Raw genomic sequence first — 24,107 nt, 5'->3', positions numbered from 1 at the left:
TCATCTCCATAATCCATCCCCTTTATAAATGATTCATAACACATTCAGTTCATGTTTTACACCCAGTACATTAAAATACAGACAGGACCTGGATATCTTCTATGGCGGAGACACTGAGACACTACAAAGTAAAAACCATAATGGAAATGAATCACTGGATCATTTTAGTTACAGGTATCAGCTCACACTGACTAATAGCTCAATATAAGAGAGGATCATATACAGAGAATTGTGTCTTTTAAAAAGAAGTTCAGTGCAGCTAAACAAGAACAGTTTACAAACACACTGTGTATTGAGTGTGGACTTTATCAGGCCTAGGTGAACCTACGGACATCACAGGTCAGATTAACATATGGAGACTAGTTAGAAGTAGTTAGGGTCTTAGGGTCCAGGTGCCAAGAAGCGCAGGTGTTTGGTGTCGCTGCTGTATCGTCAGTGTGTATAGAGCTGTGATGGAGCACACAGGCCGCTAAATTTAGGATTTTAGGATTAAAGGGCCTGGTGATTTTTTTCCACTTTGTGTTGCATCTCACCCCCTCCTCATCTGGTCTGTTTCCATGGATACCACAGCCTCCCTCCTCATCGTACTCTCCTCTTCTTCTCTTCTCGTCACTTTGAAGATATTTCTGTGACCTACATTGCTGCTCTCCATCAGTGTCGTACTCTATGTTCACGTCTCCTGTTGGCCCCCCCCACCCTGTCTGTAGGGTCGCACCATCTGTCCCTGGGGGGATTCAACAGGTTCATCGCTCTTGACTGTACCATCTGGGAGTCATCGTGGGGGAGCACCAGCTGGAAGGAGCACATGGACATTCCTATAGTGGGGAGTGTTTGTATGTGGGGATAGGTGCATTTATTCTGCTGCTGTTTCTGTCACAGTCTGTGGTTTGTCATCATTCTGCACATGAATGCAGGCAAAGTCTAACTTACAATCCTCACGTTTGTTAAAAAGACCTCAGCTAATGCCATAATGTCACATGACCATTTGAACTAAAAGTGAATGCGTTTGAAAACAACTCCCCACTGTGGTAAATTTGTCAAGGTTAAATCAGTTGGGGTAGTAGTTTTTACCATTTTCTCTGTCTTTTGTCCTGCAGGACACAGACTGAGTCTGTCCTCAGTCTGAACCATCTGGAATTAAATTAAGGTTCATCGCTTTCCCCAAAATCAGACCTGAAGGCCACTGGATTGCTGCTCATAGACCAGAACTCTTATTTTTGGTGGATTCAAAGATGCTGTAGGCCATTCTGAGATTAGACAGCTTATAGAAGCAAAAGAAGGATTTATATGGATGACTTCCTGATTTCTGGACCCTGCTTTTAACCCAACAGGAAGTTTTACTGACAACAGGCTTGAGTAGAGGGCATGTCTGAAACTACAGCCCCTCCTTTGACCAGCAAAGTGGATCAAGTTACACTAAAACTACAGAGAAAGCTCCTGTGACCTACATCTGCATTTCCAGTACCGTGTTCTGGCTGCTGTGTGGGAAACTCCTGTAGGATCTAGAAGGGGCTGTGCCTCCTGCTTTGAAATGGCTGTCCTCAGATCCAACATGTGCCAAGAGCTATCATAAGGATGTTTTGAATATTTTACACATCCCTCTTGAGTCCACGATGGAATAAAGTTTGACACGAGCAGTTAACAAACCAAACACAACTAAACAACAGTAGGAACCCCTGTTTTTAACATCCAGCTGCTTCCCCTGGCCACAGTGTGGGCTAAGGGGCCTGTTTGGAGGTTCACCCCCACCAGGCTGCCGCTTGCAGATGGAGGCCCACCAACACTCCCCAGATAGCAGCAGTGAGGAGTGCACCGTCCTGGAGGCTCCGCCCAACAAAAACACCTGTCTGCAGCATGCAGGGAAGGTATGGATGACATCAAACTGAGACACACGAAAATAACTGAACCTGAACTCAGTCTGAGCCAGAATCTTAATTTGTCAGGACTTTGTGAGTGTGTGTTGTGCAGCAGACACACACTTTACAGTATAATGCATTTAACTGTCACTGTGCTGTGTTTTATCCAAACCTCTCTCTCACTGCATCCGCCCTTCTTCTTTTGTTCTTCTCACCTCCAGGTGGCCGAGCTGTACTGTTCGTCCTGCGAGGGTGCTCTGTGTGAGGACTGCATGTCGGACCATGTGGAACACCCTAAGGTGGCCCTCAGTCAGGCCCTGGAGGAGCACCGCAGCAGCCTGCAGGAGAGGTTGGAGATGGTCCAGAACAGGTACAGGGTTGAAGTTTTGTGAATGGAAAAGAATTAAAGAGTCTAAAAACGTGAAATATGCATCTATGCAGTATCATGACTGTAATGCTACTATTATCCACCAGGGGTCTCTCTGACCAAACAAAACTTCCATTAATAATCACCAGGACAAAATTCCCATCTAAATGTTTTGACCACTGACTCTCTGGATCAACACTTCAAAGAGTGTTGTAGAAAAACCTCTCTCAGGAAATTCTGATGAACTGTTACAGAGAAGAACCATAAAGTAGCATAAAATACAAATACATAGAAATGTACTTAGTTACATTGCACTGCCATTTAAAGATACAGAGGAAATTCACAGGTATGAAACCTAATGAGGCAGTAAAGGGAGTGAGGTGGAGAGACTGACATCTGGTGGACAGGCAGGGAACTGCAGAACAACACTGTCAAAAATGACCAAATCACTGAACAGGATCAGTAAGTGGTTTGTGTTTGCCTATGTGCATGTTGTACTATATTCATAGACAAGGAAAACACACCTCAGAAAAAGAACCTTAATTTGTGCTGAGCAGACTTTTTGTCTTCACTTCTGGATCCCTCTGTACGGCTCTCCAGGCTCCCTCAGATCTCGGATGCCCTGTCCTTCGTTAAGGAGATCCTCCAACAGCTGAACAATCAGAGAGCTTCCATTGAAGAGGACATCCAGTCAAGTTTTGAGGACCTGCACAAGCAACTGGATGTTCGGAAGAGCGTTCTGCTGATGGAGCTGGAGGTCACATATGGACTCAAACAGAAGGTGCACATTTGTCTGGCTGCAAAAACCACTAAGATGTTGGTTTTACAACCTCTCCTCTAACTGGAGTACATCACTAAATAAAACACATTAAAGGAAGGAATCACTATGTTTGTCCCTCTTGGTCTCCAGGTCCTTCAGGCTCAGGCAGACAGCCTCACCCGGGGGGACGGGGACATCACAGCCATCTGTACCCAGACGGAGGAAGCTCTGGCGGCGGACCCATGTGTGGCGAGCCTGCAGATGGAGCAGGAGCTGGGGGAGAGACTGAGGGAGCTCTCCCACCTTAGCCTGCCCTGCCAACCAGAGGAGAATGACCAACTGGATCTGGTGATGGAGACGGACGGGCTGAGGAAGTCCATACACAACCTGGGGACCATCGTGACAACCAGGTGAGTCTGTGCTGCCAAAGCATTTTTCAAATTAACACCGTTTTCACCACATCCTCATCTTCCTCCTCTTCCTCAGTGCTGTGGCGAGCCAGAGCGAGGCTATGGGTGCAGGCCTGGAGCAGTGCATTGTGGGACACCCTTCCTCTGTTACTATAGTGACAAGAGACAAGTCAGGGGGAGCCTGTAAGAGTGGCAATGCGATCCTGTCTGCTGAGGTTTGTTGTACTCCATCTCTCAAACACAATGTGTGTAATGCTGTGAAGACATTCACAAAAACACCCATGTGTTGATCCAGGTGTTCACCCCGGATGGCAGCATAGTGGATGGTGAAATAGTGGACCACAAGAACGGGACATATGAGTTTGTGTACACGGTGCCCAAAGAGGGCAACTTCTCGTTGGCTCTGCGTCTGTATGACCAGCACATCAAAGGAAGTCCCTTCAAACTGACCGTCACCACGGCCTCAGAGGTAGAAGTCGAGGTGGGTGGGTGGTGTGTGCACACAAAAGTAAATAAATAAAATAAATTATTTTTATTACACATGGAGTCCAACCCCTAATGAAACACCTGAAGTGCAGACTTGTATGCAATTATTGCCCCTCTTTTGCTGTTTCTTCAGGTTTCTCCCTCCACCACCACAGCAACGAACTCAGCAGCCAATGCCACCCCGTCCACAGGCTCTTCTGAAGGGGCAAAGAGACGAGGGAAATCTCCTGGCCAGAAGAAGAAAGGCTCCAAGAGGGCGAGCAGCGCACTGGGCACCCCAAGACGCAAAACCCAGAACCCCATAGAAGACGACCTCATCTTCAGGATTGGTGAGACATTTGTGTGTACGGGACACAACTGATAAACCATGAGACTTGTGTACTTTTGCTTTTACTCCTAATTACACCAAACATAGACCAACAGAAGGTAGAGGCTGGGGCTCAAGCTGAAGCCAACACCACCCAACTTCCTAGACTATGATGGGATTTCAAGTCTAGATAGAAGTAGTCCGACTGTAAATAAAGCGAGTGAAAACAGAAAAATGAGTCAGAAATTCATTTAATGTGATTTTCCTGCTCTTTCCAGGAACAAAAGGCAGAAACAAAGGAGAGTTCACCAACCTTCAAGGAGTGGCTGCTTCCTCCAACGGCAAGATACTGATAGCTGACAGCAACAATCAGTGTGTCCAGGTAAGACCCGTCTTGTCCTCATGTCTTTAAGAAACTGTTGGTGGGTTCAGACTTTGAGGTTTGAGACTAAGGAATGCATTGTTTCAATAATCTTTCTCACAAGTGTCTCCTCACTCCAGATTTTCTCCAACGAGGGAGAATTCAAGAGTCGTTTTGGGGTGCGGGGGCGGTCTCCAGGCCAACTTCAGCGTCCCACTGGTGTGGCCGTGCACCCCAGCGGGGACATCATCATCGCTGACTACGACAACAAGTGGGTCAGCATCTTCTCCTGCGATGGCAAGTTCAAGGTGGGTGTGCTGCCTTTGAGCTTCTAGTGGCTGAAGAATCAGTAGAAACCTTTGGTTGATTCTTTTATTTGTATCATTTTTGATCCTCATTGGTTGGACTTGCTGCCCATCAGGCGAAGCTCGGCTCTGGCAGACTGATGGGGCCCAAAGGCGTGTCCGTGGACCAGAATGGTCATGTGATTGTGGTTGACAACAAGGCCTGTACCGTCTTCATCTTCCAGCTGACCGGCAAGCTCATCACCAAGTTTGGCAGTCGAGGCAACGGTGACAAGCAGTTTGCAGGTGGTGTTGAGCTCGTACACACTAAAAACTGCATGAAAGCACTGGAAACTGCTTAAATGTCCTGAATGGTTGACTCTGGAAAACGTCAGCCATGCAGCTGATCAGCTGATAAGCAGAGAACAGAGTGTACACTTCATGGGAAGTATAAACTTAAACTTAAAATAGTTTGTTTTTGTTGCTTGTTTCCTGAAGGGCCACACTTTGCCGCAGTGAACAACAACAACGAGATCATTGTGACTGACTTCCACAACCACTCTGTCAAGGTAAGGACCACAGATGACTTTCTTCCTGATCCATTTTCAATTAAAGGATACCATTAGAGTTATGGATACCTAATGTACTCAACGCGACTGTGACTCCTCAGGCGTTTCTCTGTCCTGTTCAGGTTTTCACCCCCGAGGGAGAGCTGGTGTTGAAATTTGGCTCTAACGGAGAAGGAAACGGCCAGTTCAACGCGCCCACGGGTGTAGCTGTGGACGTTAATGGGAACATCATTGTTGCTGACTGGGGAAACAGTAGAATACAGGTACAACAGTACAATCTGCTGCTTCTCGCCCTGTAAAACAAGAAATCCCTTTGGAATAATCAAAGCTCACATTTTCTCTCCTTTCGAACATATCTAGGTGTTCGACGGTAGCGGCTCCTTCCTCTCATACATCAACACATCTGCGGACCCTCTGTACGGACCCCAGGGTCTGGCTCTGACTTCAGACGGGCATGTGGTAGTGGCCGACTCTGGCAACCACTGCTTCAAAGTGTACCGCTACCTCCAATGATGGAGGCTGGGATGGTGAAGTGAAGCGGAGGCAGCAGGGATGAAGAGGGGGAGAGATACGACGCACGATTTGTAGGAATTCTTGCATGAATCTCTGCCTGAAATGACGGAAGGAAGGTTGGATAGACAGAAGGAAGCAAAGATGCAGGATTAGCCAAGTTTCCATCATTACATTATCAGAACTGTAATGGAAATACGGTCGAGTTTTAGGATCCTGGTTATTGGTGTACAGACTACAGACTGCAAAATTTGAGAATTATTGGAGAGAGGAGAGAAGATGTGGGAGGATCATGATGTCAAATCCCTCTTTCTCATAAATCCAACAGTGGAGGAGCTGAAGAAAAGAAACTGTCTTTGGAAACATGAATGTGAATGAACATGATGAATTAAAGGATGAAAGACACGAGTGAATGAACAGAGGATGGTGTGATGGAGAGAGTGAATGGAAATACTGAAAGTTTTCTAATGTTCTGCCTTCTCGTATTATGTGCAACCATCAAAATAATGGCCAATGAGCTAAAAGAGGCCTGTGTCTTAGCTTGACATCATTTTGACATCAGCAGTGGGAGTCTGTAGCTGTACCAGGAAGTCTGTAAATATGAAGCAAAGATAGTCAAAGCAAAGTCCTCTAAATTTCCACTGTGGAATGAAGATGCATTAAAAATATTTGACAGACTAAGACATGGGCCACTTTTAGTCTGCTCAGCCCAGCGTTTGTCCGCTCGATTGTCTGAATATGGAATGTGGATTTTGTTTCTATAAGCATATGCTGATACTCTTAACAAGTCTCAGACAACAGTCATCATTAGGAAGGTCTGACTGACTGATTCTCATGGCTTGACTGACTGATTTATGAAACGCTATGACGAGCAGCATTGTTCCTAAAGTTTTCATGAGAAATCTGTTGCAAGAACAAACTTCTCCTACAGATACGTAAAAAAAAAACTTTAATAATACCATGAAAAATGCTCAAATTAAGCAAATGTGTAATCAGTAACATTTTTACATACTGATTTCTGCAGTCTGGGGAACAGCAAACAAAAGGCCAGAGGAGGGAAGTTTGAGCTATTTTTCCACAAATCAAGTCCAGAGACTGACAGCACCAATGAATGTGGTGTCCTCAGCGTAATGTGTGTGAATCCAGAACCTGGTTCAGCTTATGGGTCTGTGCCGTAGACCTCCATTGTTGTCCAAAAACTATTATAAACACAGCGGGGAGCCACACCGCTGACCTGGCTCACGTGGTTCTTCCTCACCAACAATGGGAGGACTGTCTGTTTCCAAAAACCAGCTCCAGACGCTGAGAATGGCCGTCATTGTTTACAGGCTCTGAAGGAACCAAGAGTCCACTGGTCTCTGGTTCCACTGCTCCACCAGCTTCTCTCTGCTCACAGCGTCGACTGGAGCTGGTTTTTGGACAGAGACAGGCCTCCTGTTGTTGGTGCTGTTAGTCTCTGGATGGGATTTGGCCTCGTTAACTCACAAACACACTATATCAGCAGCCTCATATTTAATAAACCCATGAAGTGCTGTCACGCACATGTTCCGTCCTCACCCAGAGAACAATACCTCGGTGTTAGGAAGCATGCCTCAGTTTTACGTGACTGATATGTGACTGAACAGCAGATTGACAGTAACGTTAAATACCAACCTCAAAGCATTTCCAAAGTACATTTGAAAACTGCAGCGTGATCGTAATAATAATAATAACTACACTAAACATTTCCATCAAATATAAAACAGGCATCCATGACATCCTTCAGCTGGACAGTCTTAACCTGCGTCATCCAACATCCTGCTGACTAACACTAACAAGAACAGAAATATAATGTTCACAGCATCGACTTTATTTATTCCTCCTATTTATTTATTTATTGCATTAGTCATTTGATTGTGTTCCACCATGTGCATTGCAATTCTTAAGTGCCCATTATATTTCTTCTTTTTATACGTTTTGTTGGTTGAGAGAAAATATTTCATGTGTTTTCTATTTACAGTTTTCAGCAGACACATTAGTGTTAATTAATGTTTTATTCTGAAAAGCTCTCACGCTGCGAGGGGAGAAAACATTCAAGTTAGCAACAGCTTGTTAGCATAGCATTAGTGATTGAAACCAATGGACACTTAGCACATGAGCTAATGAGTTAGCATACAGAAATAAGTCAGACGGGTTATTTGAAAATGTTGTGAACACAGTTTGAAGCTGACCCAGTAGCTTCTGGCTGGTTGTGGCCTGTGGGTTCAGTGTTGAATGTTAACGACGCTTTGATTCTTAAAGAAATCTTGGCCTTGTCTGCTGGATATTCATCCTTAAAGTCTGTAACATATGAATGTTTGACATGATGGAAATGCCTTCTCAGTAACTTTAGTTTGAAATGTATCGCCAACACACAGTAAGAAGACAACACGTTCCTTAAGGAACCCAGCAGAACTCTAGGAAAAATCTGTAGTTTGGGTACGTTTGCACCATGAGATGAAAACTGGACATGTAGTGTTTTAGAATCCAACTCAACAACAGTCAGTTTCTTACAGCGTCACTTGCCTGCTCTTTCTCGCTCTCTGTATTTACTATCTGTCACGTCTTCATTGTTATGGACTGTCTCTCCAATATTCACCACCACTCAACGCCGAAATAAAGCAGTGATTCAAGAACGGCATCTGTTTGTTGTGGTTTGGTTTGGAATGATAAAACACATAAATGTGATGATAACACTGTGATATCAGACCTTCTGTGGCACAAAGGTACCTGCATGTATTATACACACAGTACAGATCATTATATTTGCATGTCCAGCAGCGACTACACACAACATTAGATCTGTTTTCCATATGTCTGGATACTCACATGAAACATTACAGTTCACACACTAAAAGTACAGTCGGCAAGAACCAGTAAGCTCAACAAGGACCTGGGAGAGTTTTTAAAAGCCATCCAACAGCCTATAACAACACTACAGGAAGCACTGGCAAAAGAAAAACCACTAGTAAAACTTCCTATTAGTAATAAACTCATTTCTGTTCTAGAAGTTTAGGGGGACATGTGGTCTGGGTTTGTAGTGACCAGACAAATCTCTGCAGGTAATTCTCATATTGAATCCTCAGCCTGATTCTTCTTCACGTGAGCAGCCTGGTAGTTTTCCTGCCTGGTGCAGGTACAGCAGCGGTGAGACCAGACTGCTGGGCAGGGACAGCCAGGCCAAAGACATCATCATCACACACGAATCGCTGCTGCTTAGCAGCACTGAGACATACAGCACGTTACAAAGCAGCACCCCTGCTAAGCTCAACAACAGGACACACATTATAGTGACCCGGTCCCTGTCCCCACCCGGCTCCCCTGGGCCTGGGCGCAGGGGAGGAGAAGCAAAGGAGGAGTTGACTGACATGTTTGAACACATGGAGGCCTGCAGAGGAGGATGAGGTGCACAGAGGGAGACAGAGAGAGGCAACGTGAATGTGATTTTACACAGTCAAGGCTCTGACTACAGGGTGTTATGGTCTCAGCTCTTTGATCTGGTTTACTGAGCTGACTTCAGTATAAACCCACAACAAAAACCTTCAGCAGGTGTATTGTGGCTCATTGGGCCTGTGGACGTATCCAGACCCTTACCTGATATTTGTTCTGGTGCTTTCTTGTCCTCAACAGGAAAGTGAACTTTAAAATAAAAGAGAAAAGAATGAAATAGAAAAGTACACAGAGAAATAATGAAACATAACATAATGTTATTTAAAGAAACTCACCTTGTCAGTGGTGTTTGGTTCTGATGAAGTCGCTGTCTGTGACTGGGGTTTGGTGCAGATGTACAGGAATACCTGGGTGTGTTTGAAGACCAGGTCTGGGGGGTGGGGGGTCTTTTGCATGTTGCAAAAGTGATGCAGATTTTCAGACACTTTCACGGTAAATGACAGTAGGCAAATGTTTTTACCGTCACGCTAAACAAAACTCACACACTGACGACTGAGAATGTATTGCTTCTATTTGAATACTCCGACATCACAGTCATACATGTACAACAGTATCATGTCCCAGGCTAAACTGGATTGTGTAGTTTACATTAGACTCAGGTGATTTATAAACAAAGAAGTGTGTTTATTCAAATCTCTTCACTCAGCTCAGTGCACCTGTCTGCTGTGTGTGTGTCTGTCTTTCATATCTTCTTCTCATCAAATCCGGCAATGCATTATGGGAGATGTAGTCCTCTATATTGTGTCTGCACGAGGTTTCCTGTCTCGTTGGCAATGACCGTTACAACTTCAGGTACCTCAGAGTATGGTACAAATACTAGTGATACTACTTCAAATATGTCAAATATCCAAACTGAAAAGATAAACAACCAACTAACTAAACAAGCAACAACCTAGAAAGCGCATTTCTCTAACACCCACTAACCACTTCAGTTTTGGTGATTTCAGTTTTTTTATTTGTGCACAAATGCAAACGTGACATAAAATAAAAGCAACACGCACATAAAACATGATAGAAACGCAAACTAAAAAAGCGCAGCACTAACACTCCTACTTTGATTTCAAGCCCTGCACATGGAAATGTAATGCTAAGATTTGACCAGCAGATGTCGCCATTTTTTACTGTGTCAAACGCTTCGAAGCAGTGAACCACCTCGTACTGGCTCAGTGCTTCAGAAAATCCACAACGGACTATGAGAGTTCATACACAGGTGAGGCTGGAATCCAGCTGGAGAAACACACTGAGAAAACATTATGAAGTTTCATATATTGATAGATTGATATTTTACATCATCTTACATGGAAATGGGATAGAAGTGTGTGCATCCTGATTAAAGTTCCTCTCTGATCCAGGGTTTATCCTGAGTCAGGGGTGTGTTTGCAGCCTGCTAGTTTTCCGGCCCTGTGCAGGAACAGCAGAGGTAACACCAGACTGCTGGGCAGACTCAGCCACATCAGAGACGACCCCACCACACAGTGTGTGTCATTCAGCAGTGACGGTGCAAACATCACAGTGCAAACCAGGACGCCCACAGACCGAAGTAACTGTGCTACCATAATGGCCACGATGGTGTGAAAAGCCCTCTGCTTTGACTGGTCCGCCCGCTCCCTGTCCCCACTAACCTTCCCGGGCCCTGGCTGATTCAAAACACGGAGAACAGAGAAGCTGCAGAAAGGCAGGATGAACAGGGAGAAGAACAACAGGCAGGACTTTGTGATGGTTAAGAAAAGATTTCTGAGTAATTCGTTCAGACCCAGAATTGCGATACACAGCAGCCAAACGCACCCAGTGATGATATTTCTGATCCTGACCCCGCCCTCCTGCCTCAGAGACCGGTAGGTGATGGGGTGAACCACAGCCAGGTAGCGCTCCACACAGGTGAGGAGGTGTAGCAGAGTCTGTCCAGGTGAGGTGAAGATGTAGATGGAGTACCCAAACTGCTGCAGACTTCGTCCGTCACTGTAGACGCCAAAACAATAAAAGCCTCCTCCAGAAACACTGATTATGTCCAGGGCAGCCATGTTGTAGGTGAAGAAGTCAGAGTGGCTCATCGCTGCTGCTGTAGAACCGGATCTCTGCTTCATCCATCGGTGGAGGCCCAGGTAGATCACAGAGAACAGCAGAGGAAGGAGGAAGAGGATGTGAGTGATGAGCATGGCAGTAAAGATGGAAACGGTCATCCTGGATTCGAAGCAGTTCGATAAAATTTGGAGGGAGGAGATGGAGGAGTTGACTGACATGTCTTTAGAAGAGGAGGAGAAATGAACGTGAAGGACTGAGGAGAGAGAATAACATCGATGAGTAAAATATGTATAATGAATATGATTCTTTCCCCTTTAGTGGTTCCCTAAATATCTAAGATTAGACTTGATCTTGAGATAATTTGGGTCTGTCACAACTGACCTTTAGAACCGAATAAAACACATTTTGATCGTTCTTACAGCACAGACAAGCCCTGGAGGAGAATGTGTTGGTTCTACTGTAGTTTCCAAACTGAAGATAGTCTCAAACCTTAGAATATCCAGATATGTGACTTACAAAAAAACAATAATAACCATATATTATTTAACCAAAAACATCTGGTAGAGACACCGACTTGTTCTGGAGAAATGATTGAGTCATAACTATTGGACAATAACACACATCCTGTTATTACTTAAGAAATCAGGCATTAAAGATGAAAACTCACCTGCTCAGCTGAGGTTACAGTTACAGTCTGTGCTGCAGAGACACCTTCACATCAGTGTGTGGATTTTCAGTGTGGCACAGTGACAAATGGGAGCAGGACTGTGGAGCTTTTGCATACCACAAAGCAAATATAGGATTTTTTTCTGACAATGACAGCAGGCAAATTTTCTTTTTGCATCACTGATCCCAACCCGCTGTGCAGAACAAACCGTGGATATTGCCCTGTGCAGCGTCACATCTGCAGTTAAGATTTCTTCCTCTACTGTGGTTTGGACTCTTAAGGTGTTGAGTTCAAACACAGTAACTCAAAGAGAATGTGACAGGAACACAAACTTCGCGGTGACAAGTTCTGCTTGGGTACAAACCTGCTTCACGTGAACATGGAGCTTGTTTTTATTTTTGCAAAATATCAAACATATCACATGTTTTACACAGGTCACACGCAGTCACTTCAGGTTCATTGTGCAGCACAACAAACCCAAACATGAGCTCAGAGTCAAAAAGAGAAGAGAAAAGAAGGCAACAGGTAGATTCCTCATCTATTAAAAACCCCTAAACAAGCTCAAATGCATATCTTGCACTGACAGGCTGTAATAGACTCAAAGTAGGATCTGATGGTCATAGATCTGTACAAATATTGACTGTTTCTCAAGAACTTTTCAAAACCTATTGAAGTGAAAGGGTTTTCATTAGAGGGTTGTCACATACTGATGAAAAGGGGTGAGTTTGGGATTTTACCCTCATCATTAAAGATACTTGACAAAGCATCACTATTTACTATAAGAGGCTGTAATTCACACAGGTTGATTTCATTTAGTCTCATTGAACCTAATTAGTGACGCTCTAATCTGATCCTCTTCCAGAGTCAGGGGTGTGTTTGCAGCCTGCTAGTTTTCCGGCCCTGTGCAGGAACAGCAGAGGTAACACCAGACTGCTGGGCAGAGTCAGCCACACTGCAGACCACCCGACCACACAGTGTGTTTGGGTCCGCCACACTGGTGAAAACATGAAGTATTTCAGCAGCAGTCCCATGAACCTTAAGGACAGTGCTGCCATAATGGCCACGATGGTGTGAAAAGCCCTCTGCTTTGACTGGTCCACCCGCTCCCTGTCCCCACTAATCTCCCCGGGCCCTGGCTGATTCAGAACATGGAGAACAGAGAAGCTGCAGAAAGACAGGATGAACAGGGAGAAGAACAACAGGCCCGAGTTTGTGACACTTAAGACAATATCACTCAGGAATTCGTTCAGACCCATCAGTCCAATACACAGCAGCCAAACGCACCCAGTGATGATATTTCTGATCCTGACCCCGCCCGCCTGCCTCAGAGACCGGTAGGTGATGGGGTGAACCACAGCCAGGTAGCGCTCCACACTGGTGAGGAGGTGTAGCAGAGTCTGTCCAGGTGAGGTCATGTTGCAGATGGACCCCCCAACTTGTTGGAGTATTTGGGCGTCAGTGTAGGCACCAAAACAGTAAAGACCAGCCCCCACAAGGCTAATCAGCTCCAGAACAATCACGTTGTAAGTGAAGAAGTCGGAGTGGCTCATCGAGGTGGCTGCAGAGCTGCGGCGTTGATCCCTCCACCGGCGGACGCCCAAGTTGAGGATGAAGAAGAACAGAGGGAGGAGGAAGATGTTGGCGATGAGGAAGGACATCAGGATGAAAATGGTTGTTCTGGACTCGAAGCAGTGGGGGAGGAAAAGAGAGGAGTCCGAGGAATTGGAGGAGTTGACTGACATGTCAATTTGTCTGGAGATAAAGATGAGGAGGAGGATACAAAGAGACAATGAGACCAGTGATAGTATGATAAACAGAATGAATTAGACAAAGATCAGACCTTTCTCTGGAATAATCCCCCTGCTCCTTTAAAGCCCCAATTTATCGTCCAACCTTTAGCTTTTATACGAACTTTCACATATATTTCTAAGATACATCCCCCAGGCTGCCAGCACTTAGTCCTGCTTTGGGGACTGATTAAACCAGGAGGGTTATCAGATATAAAGTAAAAATAGAAATCACTCTCACCTTGTCAGCAGAGTTTTCATCTCTACCTTCACCATCAGCTCTGAACCATAATATGTTTGTGTTAGAGACCAACAGCAGCAGGACTGTGGAGTGTTTTTGTTTTTTTTTTTTTTTTGTTTTTTTGCATATGGAAAAACCAACAATGAGATTGTTTGACTACAAACTGTACTAACAATCACAGCTGGGAAAGTCTTTTTGCATTCATCCATCACCTCAACCTGCTGAGTGATAACATGCACTTTGGCTGGGAGGTGGAATGGGGGTCAGCTCAGTTCAGTTTGAATTCAGTTTTACATAGAAACCCAACAAATCCCTTATGAGCAGCACTTGGTGACAGTGGAGAGGAAAAACCTCCAGCAGAACCAGGCTCAGGAGAGAGAGAGGACCAATTTATAAATTTATTGACGTTCAGTGGAGACATATACAGACAAATGAAAACAAATAGGATATTAATCTTTCTAATAAAGCATCATGAGAATCCTGTCCAACACGTAGATGTGAAGAATCAGCAGTGCTGGCTGACTCATGTTGGCCACATGATTAGTGTAAAATCAAATAATTCTCAGACTCTGCTGGACTTTCCAAATGATACTGGGCTGAATGGATCAAAGTCTGATGAAATAATATTTACAGCTGACTCTATTATTTTCTGGCTGAAATTCTTCTTGGGCCTCTGTGCATCATGGGACGGATGTGGAAGTTCAAATCATGTGGTTTGGTCATTAGGTCAAATTGCTTCACAGCACAGCTCCTGTAAATGGCGAAGTGTTTGCAGTGAGTCATTTAACTCGCAGATGACACTTCCTAGAAATCAGAGCAGCAGATTCATTTATGACACAGTCGACTGTGAAGCCAGAGCATGTCCACCACACTGCTGTCTGTGCACACCGTGTCTGCATCACGCTGTTCAGTTTGAATAATGAGCAGTCAGTCTGCAGCTCATTTGAATCATGTCAGACTAAAATGAATGAGAGGTATAAGGAAATTTAACACTGTGAATGAATCAAACCTGTCTAAGAATGGACCTTATGGACCCACAGTCTGAAAATACAACACCTCCAGCCTCAGCACAGAGGCATAAAAATATACTGATTGGTAGTTTCTGTTTCACTGTTAGTTTGTGTTGTGACTGAGGCTTTACCAGATAAAGTGACTCAGAGTCATAAGCAGCTGGTCCTGTGCTCTGACCTCCCTAGACAAGAATAATGTGCAAAAGGGAATTTGCATGACATGATTTATACACTGAGTGTAAACATAAAGAGTCAATCATCTGTTTGTTTGACAATATGCAAAAACAGCCCTCAGTCCTGCTGCTGGGACAAATGTCTGAATTAGTGGAGTCACACTGAAGCACTAACATACCTGAGGATCAGGTACCTGAGGGCAGCGGACTGAGTGTAGAGACTCAGGAGACAGATCAGACTCAGACACTGATGACAAGGTGGGTGTCCATGAATTACACAGGTCCATCTGCAGCAGCTACAGTTTTTAATATCTGAGGATATTATCAATGTTTATAGCTCTTTTCTTATTTTCCCACTAATTTTCTGCTTTTCTGTTGCGCTTTCAAATGTCCCTACAGAAAATACAGCGAGAACAAGGATTCATCTTTAAATAAGTAACTTCAAAAGCTCAAATTAAGTTTTTAAGTCTGAATCATTTTTAGTATTAATATCATTTTAGGAATGTTGTTTGCAGGATCAAAAATTGGGATTTAAAGTTAAGTTAAGTTAAGATGGAGATAAAAATATGCTTAATTTGGCCTTTATGACAAAACTGTAGGACACTAATTTAAAAATGTATTAACTAAGTGTGTTTTTATTATTATGTGTATAATTTCATCTCGTTCCCCATCAGGAATCAGCCTCCACATATTTTCCTGAATAGAAACTAAGAAAATGAAAACTTACCAATTTAACATGTTTTCCACTTCTCTCTATAAAAGCAACACCACACAAACCAGCATGGAAGCCAACTCCTCGTCTTCCAGCACAAACACACCCTTCCAGCAATGCCTCGACTCTACTGTTGTATTATTCATCATCATTGCCTTCATGGCTACCAAGTTCCTCCTCGTCTTTCCTCTGTCCGTCTTCGTCCTCTACCTGGGCCACAAACGATGGTGGCGGCAGCGCTCTTTTGCCACATCAACTCACTCTGACATCTTTGCCTGCCACTTAGCTGCCATCGAGGTGATCTCTGCATTGGGGTTGATGATTTTTGTATGTGGTACCTTCACTGGTCTCATAGAGGTGATGAACATGGGAACACATCTTTCTGCTCTTATTTTTCCTGGACAAATCTTCTTTCACATCCTGACTTGTATAGAGCACTACCTGGCTGTTGTTCAGCCCATTGTCTACCTGAGGCTGAAACATTCAGGGGGGGTCAGGATCAGAAACATCTGCACCATATGTGTTTGGCTGCTGTCCATTGGATGGGACGGCGTAGCAGTTTTGTACAGTCCCAGCATTCCCTACATCCCACTTTTCTTCTTCTTAGCCTTGTCCTTAGTTATTGTGTCTTTTTGTAGCTTGTCTGTTCTCTGCGTTCTCATTCGTCCAGGGCCTGGGGAAACAGTGGGGCACAGAGCACGGGTGGACCAATCAAAACAGAGGGCTTTCAACACCATCACAGCCATAATGGCAGTGCTGTGGCTGTTTTTCATTGGGGTTATTGTGTGTCTTGCGGTGCAAAACTACAGTGTGCTGAGTTACAGGGTCCGGTGTTTGGTACTGCTTTCTGGGAACTTTGCTACTCTGCCCTGCAGTTTGGTTTCTCCTCTGCTGTTTCTGCACAGAGCAGGTAAACTGCTTTGTTGCCACTAAAAACAGTCACTGAGGAGAATTATATGAAATTAGTGAAGAGACATTAATATAACGCAACTAACTTATAGCATAGAAAAATAGATTTAGCTTATTTAGATAAAACAAATACTGAGAAGGACGTATCATCTGCATATATAGACACCTGAGACCTGTGTTCCCTTAGAGAGACTAGATTTTGTTTTATTTTGTCAAATGTGTAGCACAAATTACAGTTATTATTATTATTTTAGCATTTTATTTATGTTACAGTGTGATAAAGTTCATATACATTACTATATCCATGTATTTATGTCAGATAATAAGATCATATTAAAATAGTTTTTACTATTTTGTGCATTATTCAAAAGCACATGAACACATGAATTTTCTAATTTCAGAGAATAAATTAGTAGTTTGTGTGTACAATGACCTAATGTGAGGGATTGTGAATTAAAGTTGATGTACAGAAATAAAAGATTTCAGAATGGGAGGTGTTTGTTTTTGTCTGGTTGAATAATCATCATGTTAATTTAATTTGATAATCAGTTAATTCACTCTTTACTTAAGCAAAACATTTGCTTGTTCAGGCTTCTCAAATATGAGGATTCAGGGCTTTTGTGTCAGATGTGACAGAAAATACAACATCTTTAATTTATCTTTTAACATTTGACAAACTAAGCAAATGATCGATTGATCAAAAATTAAAATAAAGCAGTTAGGTCAAGAAATAATTGCAGCCACATGAGCGATTCAGTCACAGCCTAAAGCTCATCTGCTGGAGCCTATCCCAGCTCTCTTTGGGTGAAAGGCAGGGGTCCATCCTGGACAGGTCACCAGTCCATCACAGGGCCACATAGAGACAAACAACCTCACACACTCACACTCACTCCTATGGGCAATTTAGAGTCACCAATCAACCTGACATACATGTTTTTGGACTGTGGGAGGAAACCAGAGGACCTGGAGAAAACCCACACAAGCACAGGGAGAACATGCAGACTCCACACAGAAAGGCCCCTGATGGGTTTCAGACCAGGAACCTTCTTGCTGTGAGGCAACTGTGCTAACCACTGTGACACCATGCTGCCATTATTCTAATCAATATGAGACAAATACTTCATATTGCATTGCAGTTCTATTGGGTTATAAGTAGCCACAGTGCTTTTCTCAAAGGCTAGGACTCTAACATATAACAGCAGGGTGGGCTTAGGATCTTAGTACAAACCTGGACCTTAAATTTAAAATAGTGAAAGAAAATAAGAAAACCATCAAGGACCAAATGATGAATGAGGGTTGACAGTCACTTTGCAAAGCAAAGCTGGATTTATTGAAAACCACAGTGTTTGAGGCACAACCTCCATCTAGTTCAATAAAGTACGACTGGCATAACTTTAGCTTCAACTAGAAAATAAGAAAGTTACAAAGCTAAAGCATAGGTATAAAAAGGGAAGTCAACTACAAGGGAAAATCATTCCTGACAAATCTCTGACTGGGTTTTACTAAAATTAATCATTTATTAATTCAGCCCAGGGCACCTTTGATTATCCCGACTGCTCTAGAAAGCAGATTTAACAGCCTACAGCTCATCTCGGTGCTGACCTCCAGTGGACCCTTTGTTTGCAGCTTTGTTAATATTTGTAGCAGCCCTGATTGCAGATTTCATCGCTGTCTCGATCCAAGCATGAGGAAAAGCTGTGTGTTCTCCAGCAAAGTGCACCCTGCCCTCAGGTCTGAAGAGTTCCTGAGAGAGCTCCAAGTGTTGGTACGGTGTGAACAGAGCGAAAGCACCCAAGCTGTAAGGATCCAGACTCCACCTCTTCACCACCACCCCTGTGCACAGAGACCTTACATGCTCACCGTGAATCTTCACCAAATCTCTCAGAGCCAGCTCCTTCAGGTCTTCATCGCTGGCACCAGTGAAGAGGAGGGAGTCGTCAGACCAGGTGTAGGAAGCCAGAAGGACACCGATGTTTTGGTTTCTTGTGAAACTGTGGCTGGGGTAGTAGATGAAACGAGAGGGCCCATCAGTGATGCTCTTCCCTCCTTGGATGCCGTCCTTCTCCCAGAACTTCTCTCTGAAGGTGAGGATGATTTTAGTGGAGCTTTCATAGTGGACCCCCCTCAGAGCCTCCATCTTTTTGATGGACAAAGGTGGATTAAAGTCCATGAAGAGGGCTGCTCTGGCTGTGGTTGTTACCAGAACAGCATCGGCTGAAATTTGTCTTAAAGATGATTGGTTGTCAGCCTGATATGATACGACAACACCCTTCTTTGATTGGTTGATGTGTTTGACCTTGGAGTTGAGGAGAATAGGGACATTGAGGACAGAGAGAAAAGCACTGGGGAAGAGATCCATCCCACCAGTCACTTCATGGTACCTTCAAAATCAAAAGAAACATTTGGATCCTTGCATTACCAGTTTGATGAGAAGATCAACATCATATCTGTCCATTAGCCTAGTCTAGCACAAAGACTTCAACATATCAAAGCGGATCTTACGTGGTTTTGTCATTGACGTCACTCTCGAGATAGATAATCTCAGTGAGCGCCAGGTGCATGAAGCTCTGTTCATTGAGCAAGTCCCCGATCATTGTGATCGCTTCTGCACTCAGACCACTTTCTCCTTTCAGGTACTCCTGTTGAACAAAACACATGTCTACATTCAGTATTTCTTCCTGCAGAACATCTGTTAGTTACTGACTCTGCAGAGCCCAACAGCTGAAAATATGTTTCCAATTTGCACTGCAGGTGCTTCACATAATTAATATGCAGAGTTTTCTGATGAAATAAGTTGCATTACCTTTAAAGAATAGTGGTCGTACTTCTCCAACGCAGCTCTGCAGCCGTGGGCCTCCACCTCATCTTTCACCTGCAGAAAAGATCAATTGCTCTGTTGTATAAAGGCTTTAATGCAGGGGTGTCAAACTCATTTTAGGTCAGGGGCCATATGGAGGAAAATCTATTCCCAAGTGGGCTGCACCGGTAAAATCATGGCATAATAACTTTAAAATAACAACTTCAGATTTGTTTCCTTTGTTTTATTTTAGTCCAAAATAGTACAAGCACAGTCTGTGATGGACTGGTGACCTGTCCAGGGTGTACCCCTGCCTTTCACCCGAGAGAGAGCTGGGATAGGCTCCAGCAGATCCCTGTGACCCTGGCTTTCAGGAAAAAATGGGTACAGAAGATGGATGGATGGATAGTACAAGCACATTCTGAACACATCACAAATAATGATCTTTACAAAACACTTCAAATTAGTTGAAAATTCTGAGGAAAAAATTGGTGCAATTTCAAGAACACAATGCCTCAGTGACTAGAACTTAAACTTCATCTCATATCTATCTACTCTATCTACAAAGTCATACAACTTTAAGTCACAGCCTATCTGGGATTGAACATACCAAACACACCGGTTTCCCATTCACTTCCGTGAATAAATAGGATGATGACCATTTTTCTTAGTAAATTCTGCACTCTGTGTACACAAGGACGGTGACAAAGCGTGTAATGTTCGAAGTAGAAGATTTAATAGGCAGAACGACAAGGCAGCTAGCTCCGGGCCAGCTGACAGGTATAGGCTTACTTGCTCAGCCCTGGTATAAACAGTTTGCCTGCTTAACATAATTGCAACACCCAGTGGACACATTTAGAACAGCAGTTTCTTTCATTGAAAAATTGCAGCGAATTTAAACTTCAAATCATCTCGCGGGCCGGATTAAACCCGTTTGTGGGCCTGATCTGGCTCGCGGGCCGTAAGTTTGACACCCCTGCTTTAATGCTTTACTGAATACGTCCATACATATGCATTTTCTGCACTTTATTTAATAATCTAATAGAACATATTCACAGACATGAACTGCTGCTTCATGCTCACACACCTCCTGTAAAGCCTCCTGCAGCAGGTGGTCGGCTGAGCTATGCCTTTCTTCGCAGGACACATTATAGGTCAGGATGTCGGGGTCTTGTTTCACTGAGTAGGTCCGTTTCAGCTGTCCACGAACCAGGTAGAAGGTGTTTAAGTCCTCCATTATGAATTGATTCAGCTTTAGCCCCAGTTTGTTGACAAACCAGTGGACAATCCTGTCAAGACACAGGGTGATCAGACTGTGATTTTTGTGAAACAGCTGCTGTTGAAGCACCTAACAGGGGCATAAAAAACATGACCTGTTTCTATTAAAGTAAAAAAGCATATCTTTACATATCTGTTACTCACCGGTGAAAACTTGGGATCCTCATGGCCCCCAGTTCAGCGTACCAGCCCTCCTTTTCATTCCTGTAGGTCTCCACCCGTCCTCCAACACGCCCACTTGCCTCTAATATGGTCACCTTATCAGAAAAGAGAAATTTAATGTCAGCACTGAAAAACCACAAATGCTGCTAAAACAACAGGCTGTGGTAATATATGATGATTGATTATTACTGTATGAAAATAGAGTCTTTGCAGAGAGAAATGATGATGAAAAGAAGAATTTAACAACAAACTAATTCCAAAAAACAACCACCAATAATTTCAATCAATCAAGAAAACAGTGAATTTACAGTGTTAGTGTCCAGTCTGTACCTCGTGTCCTGCGTCCTGCAGCAGCTTGGCAGCCGTCAGTCCAGCCATGCCAGCTCCAACAATGACCACATGATGAGATGTGTTGATGTTTGGGAGGCCGTTCTGCACGGTCCACAGCAGCTCCTCGTAGTCTTTATCCTTCAGACAATCAGCCAGCTCTTCCTTCAGGCGGCCAGCGGCAGTGACGCTGTGACACAGTGTGAACAGCAGCACAGCGACAACGGCTGGATACACAACAGAAGCAAAACACAACATTTACTCCAATGAGGATCAGGAGTCAAAAGATCTTTGACTTTTATTAACACACATTTTAATCTCAGCGCAATCTGAATATTTAATCTATCTTGGATGTTTGCATTAGTTCACAATCAAAAGCATGTGGTTCATGTTGGTTAATCCCACTTCTCCTGTTTAGTCTGTGAAAATTATTCCAGTGGAAGGTTCCCCTTCATGTCATTCTGCAGTGAAAATCAAGCTGAACTTGTGAAAACCTTATGCTGAAAAGCAGAACTTGCTGTACAGCAATGCTTTCCTCAGTGGTCAGAACCGCAGACATGGCAAAAGATCAAGGGACTGACTGACCACAGTGAAAAGTGCACATCTGGCACAATTCATGAAGAGAAATTATGATTTAAACTCAACTCTGTCCACCTTCAAGCCATCACACTGCAGAACAAAATACATTTCAAAGCAGCAGTGGATGGTTCATCATTTTCTGGGTACTTACTTAGACACAAAAGATTTGTCTAAATAAAATAAAATAAAATTACTGCAAAATACTCACAAAACTTCCACTTTAATATATGTGGATCCATCTCAGTCTGGAGGCCTTGGTGTCAGAGGAGAAGAAACAGAAACATACAGGAGAAAAGATGTTGAAACCCTTTAAATACTTATCACACAGTGCATCATCTGTATGAACTGGGATGTGACAGGAAACAGCTAAATATAAAAAACTGTAAGAGCATCATTCATTCACTGTGTTACCACAACTCACTCAATTGGTTAATGACTCATTACTGTCTGGAATATTTCCAAGGGCCTTAAAAACTGTTGTCACCAAATGGCCTTGACATGTGGGGTCCCCCAGGGGTCCATCTTGGGACCCCCTTTGTTCAGTTCTTACATGTTTCCTTTAGGCCAGTGAATACACAGCAATAGTGTGTCCTACCATAACTATGCAGATGACACGCAGATTTACATTTCACTCACTGGTGAATATGGACCAGTCGATTCACTGTATTGAACAGATCACTGTGTGGCTGCAAAACAGATTTCTCCAAATAAACAGTGACAAGACTGAAATAATCATCTTTGGGCCTCAGAAACAAAGAGAAAGTGTCCGCAGTCACCTCGAGTCTCATCTAGGTATAATCGTGGACTCAGACTTAAATTTTAACAGCTACATTAAATCAATCGTCAGGATTTTACCATCTAAAAAACATTGTCAGAATCAAAGGGATCAGGTCTAAACCAGACTTGGAAAGACTCATCCATGCAGATGAAGAAAGAAAGAAAGAAGTGACTACTATTGTCAAGTATGGAGACCCATACTCGAAATTCCCCTCTGCATTTAATTAACCCACCCAAAGTGCACACACACAGTAGTGAACACACACACACACACACACACACACACACCGTGAACACACACCCGGTGCAGTGGGCAGCCATTGCTGCGGCGCCCGGGAAGCAGTTGGGGGTACGGTGCCTTGCTCAAGGGTCTCACCTCAGTCGCGGTATTGACGGTGCATTTATCTCCAGCAGTAAGGAGTATCTCCATATCACTGTAACTGCTCACGGGGCTCTCAAAACTAACAGCTCCAGTACATTCAGAACGCTGTTGCTCAGGTCCTGACTAGAGCCAGGAAGTACAACCATCTTCATCTCAGGTATTTGACAATACAATTCAGACTTTAAGCACATCTACTGTATTATTAACATGACAGCATCAACTGTGAACCATATTTTATGCACATTATATTGTTAGAAAAGTAAATGTTTATTAATACATTTCGCATTTTCACTTTAGCTGTATATTTTCATTAATGTATTCAATTAATGTATGTAAATGTATTGTTTCATTAATTGGTCTCACTGCAGTGATTTTTTTTTTTCTTTACTCATATTTTTCAAATTGCACCAACTTATATTTTATTAGGTGATTTTGTTCAGTTCTATTACATAAAATGGAATATTGAATGATTTCCTACCTGATGTAGATGTTAAACCTCAGTCTGATGATACAGTGACCTTATGTTATACTGGAGACTCTTATATAGTCCTCTGCCTTGATGCTGCAAGACTGGCTTTACCAAAAAGGGCATGACTTCCTTTATGTGTTTTTTAACGCTGTGAAAATCTTTATGTGCCACCCACATGATTGTCATTCTCACAGTCATGTAGTTTCAGTGTGTACCACAACGAGTAATAGTTTGTCTGAATTAGTGAGGGAGAAAAATACTTTCAGTTGCAGCTCTGCCACAGACATTTTATCAGGTTCTTTTAATGCAATAATGTGGTTTGGTTTCAGTTTTCCCATTATTCTAATCATCCATCCATCATCTATACCTACTTATTCCTGCGGATTAGAGTCACCAATCAACCTGACATACATGTTTTTGGACTGTGGGAGGAAACC

At 43.4% G+C, this 24,107-nt stretch overlaps 2 protein-coding genes across 4 annotated transcripts; one reads left to right on the top strand and one right to left on the bottom strand.

The window, feature by feature from the left end:
* The first annotated feature begins 1,766 nt into the window (after nucleotides 1-1,766).
* trim2b (tripartite motif containing 2b) lies at nucleotides 1,767-6,105 on the top strand. The gene is made up of 13 exons (XM_033325686.1): nucleotides 1,767-1,865; nucleotides 2,078-2,226; nucleotides 2,824-3,004; nucleotides 3,134-3,393; nucleotides 3,470-3,608; nucleotides 3,689-3,862; nucleotides 4,013-4,208; nucleotides 4,465-4,568; nucleotides 4,688-4,855; nucleotides 4,969-5,137; nucleotides 5,330-5,400; nucleotides 5,523-5,663; nucleotides 5,761-6,105. The coding sequence occupies exons 1-13, from the start codon at nucleotides 1,767-1,769 to the stop codon at nucleotides 5,911-5,913; spliced, it is 2,004 nt and encodes a 667-aa protein (XP_033181577.1). The 3' UTR covers nucleotides 5,914-6,105.
* A 12,180-nt stretch (nucleotides 6,106-18,285) lies between these two features.
* Nucleotides 18,286-23,742, bottom strand: LOC113139517 (L-amino-acid oxidase-like). Of its 3 annotated transcripts, XM_026322825.1 has the most exons (9): nucleotides 23,680-23,742; nucleotides 23,196-23,324; nucleotides 22,251-22,295; nucleotides 21,467-21,690; nucleotides 21,119-21,231; nucleotides 20,784-20,985; nucleotides 19,703-19,771; nucleotides 19,402-19,538; nucleotides 18,286-19,280 (listed from the first exon to the last, which is right to left on the bottom strand). In XM_026322825.1, the coding sequence occupies exons 3-9, from the start codon at nucleotides 22,279-22,281 to the stop codon at nucleotides 18,479-18,481; spliced, it is 1,578 nt and encodes a 525-aa protein (XP_026178610.1). In that variant the 5' UTR covers nucleotides 22,282-22,295; nucleotides 23,196-23,324; nucleotides 23,680-23,742; the 3' UTR covers nucleotides 18,286-18,478. The 3 variants fall into 3 exon arrangements, with proteins under 3 accessions (XP_026178610.1, XP_026178619.1, XP_026178627.1); XM_026322834.1 differs by lacking the exon at nucleotides 23,196-23,324 and having other exon boundaries at nucleotides 23,680-23,738; XM_026322842.1 differs by lacking the exons at nucleotides 23,196-23,324; nucleotides 23,680-23,742 and adding an exon at nucleotides 23,121-23,124 and having other exon boundaries at nucleotides 22,251-22,287.
* Between the last annotated feature and the right edge of the window lie 365 nt (nucleotides 23,743-24,107).

The sequence above is a fragment of the Mastacembelus armatus genome, chromosome 18 (genome assembly GCF_900324485.2).
Source record: "Mastacembelus armatus chromosome 18, fMasArm1.2, whole genome shotgun sequence".
NCBI classification, from domain to species: domain Eukaryota; kingdom Metazoa; phylum Chordata; class Actinopteri; order Synbranchiformes; family Mastacembelidae; genus Mastacembelus; species Mastacembelus armatus.
Note: the sequence above shows the minus strand (reverse complement) of the source record. Positions and strands in the feature narration are given on the sequence as shown.